General features: G+C 42.8%; 2 protein-coding genes across 3 annotated transcripts in view; one reads left to right on the forward strand and one right to left on the reverse strand.

Moving 5' to 3' along the window:
* Positions 1-3,357, reverse strand: part of LOC131735549 (cytohesin-2) — a 16,006-nt gene extending 12,649 nt beyond the window's left edge. Inside the window, exons 1-3 of one of the 2 annotated variants that reach the window (XR_009327562.1) lie at positions 2,562-3,357; positions 1,165-1,315; positions 709-775 (exon numbers count right to left, since the gene is read on the reverse strand). Coding sequence is in view for 1 of the 2 variants with exons in the window: in XM_059021599.1 (XP_058877582.1) it covers positions 709-775; positions 1,165-1,315; positions 2,562-2,580 (237 nt within the window). In the remaining variant the exon portion in view is untranslated. The remainder of the gene's footprint in view (positions 1-708; positions 776-1,164; positions 1,316-2,561) is intronic. The other variant, XM_059021599.1, reaches the window with a different exon arrangement.
* A 1,091-nt stretch (positions 3,358-4,448) lies between these two features.
* LOC131735550 (inward rectifier potassium channel 2-like) overlaps positions 4,449-10,000 on the forward strand; it is an 8,534-nt gene continuing 2,982 nt past the window's right edge. Inside the window, exons 1-2 of the mRNA XM_059021601.1 lie at positions 4,449-4,598; positions 7,709-9,351. Of these exons, the coding sequence (XP_058877584.1) occupies positions 8,548-9,351 (804 nt within the window). The 5' untranslated portion in view covers positions 4,449-4,598; positions 7,709-8,547. The remainder of the gene's footprint in view (positions 4,599-7,708; positions 9,352-10,000) is intronic.

Raw genomic sequence — 10,000 nt, forward strand, 5'->3', positions numbered from 1 at the left:
CACAGAGAGAGCTGAATACCCTGCAGACACAGACACACACACAGAGAGAGCTGAATACCCTGCAGACACACAGACACACACAGAGAGCTGAATACCCTGCAGACACACACACACACACACACACAGAGCTTAATACCCTGCAGACACACAGACACACAGAGAGAGCTGAATACCCTGCAGACACACACACACACACACACACAGAGCTTAATACCCTGCAGACACACAGACACACAGAGAGAGCTGAATACCCTGCAGACACAGACACACACACAGAGCTGAATACCCTGCAGACACACAGACACACAGAGAGAGCTGAATACCCTGCAGACACAGACACACACACACACAGAGCTTAATACCCTGCAGACACACAGACACACACACAGAGCTGAATACCCTGCAGACACACACAGAGAGCTGAATACCCTGCAGACACACACACACACACACACACAGAGGCAGGTTAAACACACAGAGAGCTGAATACCCTGCAGACACACAGACACACACACACACACACACACACCTGACTATCCTGCAGACACACACACACAGAGCTGAATTGCCTGCAGACACACACACACACCTTTTACACCCAATTCTTATTCTTAATCAATTTGAAAACATTATTATTGACCAAAGTTGGAATGAGCAACTTCCCCTAATAATAATAATAATAATAATAATAATAATAATAATAGTCACCTTTTTGGGATCCATGTTGAACTTTTTTCGACCCATGGCCACATGACGGCTTTTCTGTAACGTTTTGCTGAGATAAAAAAAAAACTGTTAAAACACCCGATAGATCTCTCTCTCTCTCTCTCTCTCTCTCGCTCTCTCTCTCTCTCTCCCCTCTGTGTTGCTCTCCAGTCCTTCCCCCTCTCTCCTCTCCTCTCACCTCCCCTCTGTGTTGCTCTCTAGTCCCCCTCTCTCCTCTCCTCTCCTCTCCTGTGTTGCTCTCCAGTCCTTCCCCCCCTCTCCTCTCACCTCCCCTCTGTGTTGTTCTCTAGTCCCCCTCTCTCCTCCCCTGTGTTGTTCTCTAGTCCCCCTCTCTCCTCTCCTCCCCTGTGTTGTTCTCTAGTCCCCCTCTCTCCTCTCCTCTCCTCTCCTCCCCTGTGTTGTTCTCTAGTCCCCCTCTCTCCTCTCCTCTCCTCTCACCTCCCCTCTGTGTTGCTCTCCAGTCCCTCCACTTCCATCATGGCCTCTCTCAGCTCATCTTTAAGTCTCTGGATCTCCAGCAGCAGAACACCTTTCCTGCGTCGAATCTCTTCAAGCTCCAGGCGCTCCTCCGAGCTGAGATCCCCCGGGACTGAGAGACACAGAGACAGGGAGAGACAGACAGACAGACAGGGAGAGAGACACACACACAGACAGACAGAGAGACAGACACGGAGGGAGACAGAGACAGCTTAATCAGCCACAGTGTGTACAGGTAACAAGCTCAGGTGTGCCTTATTAAACTCATAGTAAAACCAGGAATGGATCAAACTGTAACTCAATAATGACATGAAAACGAAACCTGCCTGTAATGTGTAGTAAATACCTCTGTATTATTTTAAACGGTTTCTATAGCACCTACAGCACTAAACATATGTTTAGACTACTGAGAAAACAAAACCATGAACACAAATGTTTGACAAACGTTAACTTTGAAAGAACATTATTATTATTATTATTATTATTATTATTATTATTAACCTAACTGTTACACTAACATGTAAACTGAACTCGCCTATAAACGTTAATAATCTGCCACATTTAAATAACTACAACAATAACCATGATAATTATACTAACTATTATTATTATTATTATTATTATTATTATTATTATTATTAACCAAATTTCTTTACAGCGAATAATCGAAAACTGGTGTTTTATTTACATTGACGTGATCAGCATTCTCATTTACAAATTACAGATTTACAGACAAAATAACATGCATATTATTATTATTATTATTATTATTATTACAACAACGTCAATACAATGTACACGATGACACGAGTACAGGACATATTACACAATCAATGAGAGCGAGCTGTCAGTCACCTTAACTTCATTTCAAGCATCATTAAAAAAACAATAGGCTATTATTATTATTATTATTATTATTATTATTATTATTATTATTATTATTATTACTACACAATAGAATGGACACATTGATCTCCACATCATCGCTCGCTATACAATAACACGGTATAATACAGCAGTGCCGCATCTTGAAATGCACCGACACCAGTAATTGATCGAGTATTGAGGCTCGGGTTTTGATTAGTAGCTATGATAATAACGCAGTCTATTGTCAACAAGAGCTAAATGAATTATTAAAAACGTTCTGATTTCCTTACATTACGCCAATAAGGAAAACCCGATCCAGCATTGCGTTGACGTACAGTAGCATTATCATTAACATGAATAACGCCTGTAGTTTACAAACGAGGTACTGGAATGCGGGGTATGCGTTATTATAAGGGCTGCTGACAACATGAGAATTCAGGGCACGCGTTTTAATGCAATAATGTTAAAAATAACACCAAGAATAGACTTACTAAAATCCAGATCCTCCATCGCTGTTCTCTTTCCCGAGTCACTGCGGATTCAACCGCTTTAAAACTTTATTCAACGCCCCGTCGTGGACACTGTTGCAAACAAAGGGAAAACGGGAATGCGGGGATACGCCCATCCCTTTGAAATCCTCACAGGAAAGTGGGGTGAAGCCAGGCGTCGGCCACCTTGCTAAACCAAATCAGATTGGCGTTCTAGTTGGGCGGCGACGCGCAAAGGAAGACATTTTGGTAAAGAAAGCGTCTATTTTGCTGGAGGAAAACTGTCGGGGACGGGCCGCCATCTTGGTAGAGGAATATGTTACACTGGCAGACATTTTAGTAGAGGATATATTACTATTCCTATGCACATGTGCAATTCCAATTAAAACCGGCAGGTGGCAGCCAAGGCACCGATAATATTTCCTATTGAATTAATTGTGTTCAATACAAGAGGGGCTGTGTTTTTTTTTTTAAAGAGATGAATTAAGAAATTTAGAAAACTAATATAAAGCGAAACTGAATTCCGAAACGCAGTCTTTTCTTTTCTCTTTTTTTAAAAAAAAAAATACAAAATAAAGAAAAAATCTGCCTCCGAATCCATCCTGTCCTGCTAAGATGCAGCTGAATAACAAAACGCACATTGATCCGTTTCCATCAGCGCCGTTCAGCCGCCTGTGTAAATGACACTCGCCGGCCCGGAGGTCTGTCGGTTAATAGAGACATCGTAGAACAATGACGTCACTCCAGGGTGTGTCATTGATATCCAAACTACAGAAGCAATGGGACGTTCTAAATAAACGTGCTCGGGGCTGTAGTTGTGACGTTTAAAAGCCCCAACAGAACCTCCATCTGCACTGCGTGTTGCGTTCCAGAGACTCCCATATAATGTTTGGTATAGGAGTATAATACAATGCCGTGCCCGTGTGGGGATCTCTATAGCTGAAGCCAAACCCAGAAGCCTGATTGATTGATTCGTGGAAACTTCTCTGAGGGCAGAGAGAGAGAGGAGAGAGAATTACTGTAAGATACACGTTTGAGCAATGAATGAGAGATATTTTTGCGTTAATGGCAACGCCGTGCGCAGTTACTACGCTCCGTCTCAAACTGAGTCAACTAACAGACGCCTCTTTTCTCTCTCATTTGCATATCGAGGGTGATTGGCCAGGCTGGGAAGTGACATCACCAGGTGTCAGCCTGGTCAGAGAGGGGAGGGAGGGGATTATATCTGATAGAGGGATGGAGTGAGCGAGAGAGAGAGAGAGAGAGAGAGGAGTGATGCTATACTGAACCTATAGCATCCATTGAGACGTTTCTAGTAACACAGCTTCTAGTAATTATGTCACTAGAACTTCACTATACAAACGTAATGGGATGGGGTATAACAATTCTTCTTAAAGAAAATCTATATTTTAGTGTCGTTCGGGTAGCTTCAGATTTAGGACCGCACCACTGATCCTAACCCAGAGGAAAATGAACACACATTCAGATCAAACCCCCCAAAGTAGAGAGCAAAATGTTTGTTTTAGACTCTTGATTGTTTTATTTCTATAAGCTAGCTTCTTTTTTTTTTTTTTTTTTTTTTACAATTAAAACCATGTATTTTGATCTCTTTTAAATTTCTGTTTTGATTATTTTGTGTGTGTGTGGGGGGGTGTATATATAGTGTGTGAGGGGGGGTTGGTATCCTCGTGATGAAAGGTGCTATAGAAATCTGTTGTTGTTATGCCTCAGGGCCAAAGTAAACATTTATGTATTTATTTATTTATATATAGAGAGAGAAGGAGAGAGAGAGAGAGAGAGAGAGAGAGAGAGAGAGACAAAGCGACCCAGAGCATCGACTCTGCTGTACTTACTGCAAAGCTGATCAAATGACTTCAACAGAGAGAGAGAGCGAGAGAGAGAGAGCGAGAGAGAGAGAGAGAGAGAGAAATAGTTCTAACAGTTAACCAACGCAGAACATAAGAGAGAAAGGGGTGAGAGTGGAGAGAGAGATAATTGTTTGGGATACAAACATGATAACTAATCATCTGACAGCGTGAGGTAAGAAATCCCTCTTTACTTGACTGTTATTATTATTATTATTATTATTATTATTATTTATATATATATGCTTTACCACACCTCTCTGTGCTTTACAATGCTTCCCTATGCTTTACCACACCTCTCTGTGCTTTACAATGCTTCTCTATGCTTTACCAGACCTCTCTATGCTTTACAATGCTTCCCTATGCTTTACCAGACCTCTCTGTGCTTTACAATACTTCTCTATGCTTTACCAGACCTCTCTGTGCTTTACAATGCTTCCCTATGCTTAACCAGACCTCTCTGTGCTTTACAATGCTTCCCTATGCTTTACCAGACCTCTCTGTGCTTTACAATGCTTCCCTATGCTTTACCAGACCTCTCTGTGCTTTACAATGCTTCCCTATGCTTTACCACACCTCTCTGTGCTTTACAATGCGTCCCTATGATTTACCGTGTTTCGCTGTACTTCAACACATTTCACACACAGTAAAACTCATTTTCTAGAAAGCAAAATCGAGTTTGATTCTATTTCTTTTTTATATTTGGATCAATTATTTTGACACAGTTGTTCTTCCCAATTTGAAATGCAAAAGGCAAACCCAAACTTATCTTTTCATTCCCCAAACTAAATCAGAAAATGTTACCCAAGCCATACTGGTGTCTGACCAGTAGGGGTTGCTGTAGAGCAAACGACAAGGTAACTATTTCCCAGACAACTCCAGGGGAGGGCAAAGGTCAATGTAGTGTTCCAACGGGCCTCCGTTTAAGAACCTCAACTTGGGACAGCCGCTATTGGAAATCCACCATCAAATCGAATTCTTCAAACAAACAGCATGTGGTAGATACAGCCTTGTGCAAATGTATGAGAACACCCCATTGCTTCTGTAGTTTTGATTGACTGTGTGTGTGAAATCAAACCACGGGAACTGAACATCATGGAAAATTGTCAAGATGGGCAAAAGTCCTGAGGTGTTTTCATGCAGGCGGGTATATAAAGGATATCAATGACACATCCTGAGGTGTGCCGATACATCTGCACAATGCTGTACACGATATGTCAAAAACACTTGCACAGCTTTTAAATATGCTTTTATTATTTCAGAAATATAAACACAGCCTGGTTTTCACAGCGTATTATTATTTGTTTGACACAGTATCTCTGCTAACTGTGTTGATTGAAAGCGAATGACCCAGAAAGTCATGTGGTCAATACCTGATCAATTGCTTTCTCTCTGCGATTGTGTGACCAATGTTGCTTCATAAAGCCAAACTTATGCCCGATTCTTCTGAATCACGTCTCCACAACAGCTACCGCGCAGAATGTTTCATGCAACTGTTTATCAAATATTCAAAAGAGAAAAAAAACTTCAAAGTTACTGTGCAATAAATAATTTAGTATTCAGCCAGTGTGGTGTTTGAGTGCGTGTGTGAGGGAGCAGTTCAGTCGCAGTGCCTCAGCCTGCCCTGGACTGGAGGGAGCCCCCTTTCTCTTATGGGGGTGAGGGAGGCAGGGGGCAGTTCAGACTCCATGACTCGGGAGGGGGGGCATGGGGGGGGAGAGAGAGAGAGAGAGAGAGGGAGAGAGAGGGAGAGTTTGAGGTTTATCTAGAGATTACAAATGACATTGAGATCATATGTACATCTGGAAATCCTTAATCCTCCTTCATAACATCTTAATATGGAAACATAATCATGGACTAAAGACAGAGGGAGAGATAGATAGGGAGAGAGAGAGAGAAACACAGAGGAGTGTGTCGAGGGGAGGGAGGGGTGGTTAAATTGAAATGGAAAATGTTATTTCTTGAAGCTTTGTGTGTTTAGAGAGTATTACTTCTAATCAGCTTTCCTCTTTATATAAGAGCATACTGTGTGTGTGTGTGTCCAAGCTGTCTATCAATCAATCTACCATCTACAGAACACACATGCACACATACATACATACACACATACATACACACATGCATATATGTACAGCTATGGCCAAAAGTTTTGCATCACCTAGAACTAGAACTACAAAGCACTGGTGTGTAATTCAATATGTTAACGCAACATTATTCAGCAGGTCTCATCTGACTTTTTGAAGCACAATGAGTTCATTCTATAGGGTGATGATGCAACACTTTCGTCTCGAACCGTATCTATAGCTGTGTGTGGAATTCAAACCCGCTTCCATGTCCTGATGTCCAGGTCTGACATCACACAACTTTTGATATCTCGAGACAATTAAATTCCTTGCTATTTATAACCAACACACACACATACAAACCACTTCAGAAAGACCCGAACAGACTCCTGGAATATTTCAAACTTGTGAACTAACCACTTGACACCTTTTTTTAGCAGGTCTTGTGATGGGAAAGGGTCACTCCCTAATTTGTACATCCTTCATGCAATGCTTACTGTGACTGGATTGTATTTCTCCAGAACCACTATAAATAAGGCTGGGTTACCTTCACAGTAAAAAAAAAGCTTATTTCACGGTCCAACAATAGGTAATTTGAGATTAAATAATACATCACGTTCAAAATTGATCATTATTCTCTAGAGTTATCATACATCAAATGTTGCTAAATATTTAAATGCTACTTTACAAAGATGCTGAATTTTGGAATAGTTCGTTTTTTATGTCAACCTTTTGAAGATTTTCACCGTCTGTGAATGATCAAAGTTAAAACATAAATAAATGTAAAAAATAAAAATGTTTTAACACATGAAACGTCCCCTTCTTGTACTGGACAGAGCGATCTTTAGCCGAAATAGATTTCCCATCGTTGTTGCAGCCGGTGTCTTTTTTTTTCATTGAAGACATTTTAAAGAAAGCGCACAGCTCTGTGCAGTCGTGTGTTCAATCATTTACTGGAGGAAGCAAACTAAACCGGCTGCCAGGTTCCTGAACGCAGTGTGACAGGCAGCGCCTCAATCAGGCAAACGTTTGCTGTGTTTATTTTTAAGTGATATTTCAGAAATGGGAATTTTAACAGGAACTACATTTTACACAGTGGGTACATTTCACGGAAATCGGGACATCCGTGAGAGAAATACATTGTTCACTATAAACGATGTGACTATTGCCCAGGTGTCTTCTCTCTAACAGTTATCATTTTCTTTCTTTTCCTCTCTTTCAGGGTGAGATATACCCTGGATTTTAAAAACCAGGGTTCATCGGCCAGATTGTGTCCCAAACCTTTCTCGAAAACCAAAGCAGGACATCAAATCTCAATCACCAAGGCTTTGAAAACGGAATTGCAGACCAATGGAAGCAATGAGTTTTGTTTTCTTTCTTTGTCAACCAGAGTGACTAAACTGTTTTATCAGACACTGTTCAGGCTAAACAGCTGTTTTTAAAACAGAGGACTGGAATCGCTAAGCCAAGCAGATCAAAAAGGATTGCTTTATCGAACGCACAATTATTTAGTTTTTTTTAAAGACTGTGTTTGGATAATAAATCTAAGTTGTCTTCCCTGTTAAAGTGCAACAAGTTCACGAGAACAAAATGTGTTTCACTCCTCAAAAAAGACTGAAAGGTAATTATATGCGGAAAAGTAACCAGAGAGTGTTTAAATAGGTAACTTGCACATAGGGAATAAGACCGTTTTTTTTTTTTTTTTTTTACTTTAACTAGGGCAGAAATTGCCATGGAAACAGAATACCAAAAACAAATATTTCAGGAATGAACTATAAACAGGAAAGAATCACATAAAGGGGGCGGCGACCGTTCGGTCTCCCTGAGCCGCCAATAGAGACATAAGCCTTGGAAAAAAAAATAAAAAAAGATCTGTGACTTTTCACAACACAAGAACATAAGAAAAGTTTGGGAACGATAAACAGGCCAGTTCAGCCCATCAAGGCTCGTCCCTCCATTAGCGTCTCCCCTACTGTGGGGTTAAAGTTCATTTAAAAAGCACAGAATCTTGGATAACGCATCAAAAGCACGTCAATAAGCGGCCGAACCAAACTGCCCGCAATGGCAGCCGCCAGAGTGAAGCGGCGTTTCAGTGTCGTGGTGGACACGCCCCTCGACGAAGAGGAAGTGATGAAACTCGCTCAGAGTTCCGGCGAGGCGGGAGAGGGCGGAGCCTGCACGCCCGCCAGCCTGCCCTCACGCAACGGGAAAGGCCTATCCCAGGGAAACGGGGACTGCAGTCCCTGCGGTTCCTCACCGGACCACCGGAGGCAGCAGCGAGCCCGGAACCGCTTCGTGCGAAAAGATGGCCACTGCAACATCACCTTCGTGAACGTGAGCGAGCGCGGCCAGCGCTACCTCACTGACCTCTTCACCACCTGCGTGGATATCCGCTGGAGGTGGATGTTCGTGCTGTTCTCCCTTTCCTTCCTGCTCTCCTGGCTGCTGTTCGGCTTCACCTTCTGGCTCATCGCCTCGGGCCATGGTGACTTTGGCCCCCGGCCGGCCCCACCAGGTGCTCCCGAGCCCTGCTTCCTCCAGGTCACCACCTTCACGGCGGCCTTCCTCTTCTCCCTGGAGACCCAGACGTCAATCGGCTACGGTTTCCGCAGCGTGACGGAGGCCTGCCCGCTGGCCATGCTGGCGGTGGTGCTGCAGTGCATCGTGGGAAGCATCATCGACGCCTTCATCATCGGCGCCGTCATGGTGAAGATCGCCAAGCCCAAGAAACGCAACGAGACGCTGGTGTTCTCTGAGAACGCTGTGGTGGCGCTCCGGGACGGCAAGCTGTGCATGATGTGGAGGGTGGGGAACCTGAGGACCAGCCACTTGGTGGAAGCCCACGTGAGGGCGCAGCTGCTCAAGGTGAGTGGAGCGGGCTGCCTGCCCACGTTTATCAAGGCGCGCATCCGTCCGTGTCCGTCCCTGTGCGTCCGTCCCTGGGGATGGGGAGTCTGCTGCTGGATAACCACTCAGGCTACTCAGAAAGTTGTTGCCCGCTTAATCTTCACTCAGACCCCTTACTTACTTACTAAATACCCGGGTATCTCCGAATAGATAATAATGGTCTCCTTTTTAACAAATATGCTAAATACTTTAATTGCTCACAAGTAGAATGGTCCCACGGCACAGCTGGGGATGGGGAGTTTGTTGCAGGATACTCGCTCATTAAATATTTTAGTATCTCTGAACAGATAATTGAATAGAATGTTGAACAATTAGAATGCTGGTAACCATGGTTTTGTTGTATGTTGAATATGAATAAAGGGGGTTTCACGAAACAAAATGTGAATGTTTGTTTCTCAATGGCATACAAAGTCTATTTGTTTCATCTAAAGCATATAGGTCACCCATTCTCTGCTTGAACTGAAAAATAAAGATCAGAGAAAAAAAAAACTGTAAATTATCTCAAAAACAAATATCGATTTTAATTGGATTTTAATTTACTTGATCAGCATTGCGGAGGTTTTACAGAACACAGCTTTCGGACAGATAACTTCACCCTGTGTAGGAA

This window comes from Acipenser ruthenus, unplaced genomic scaffold (genome assembly GCF_902713425.1).
Source record: "Acipenser ruthenus unplaced genomic scaffold, fAciRut3.2 maternal haplotype, whole genome shotgun sequence".
NCBI lineage: Eukaryota > Metazoa > Chordata > Actinopteri > Acipenseriformes > Acipenseridae > Acipenser > Acipenser ruthenus.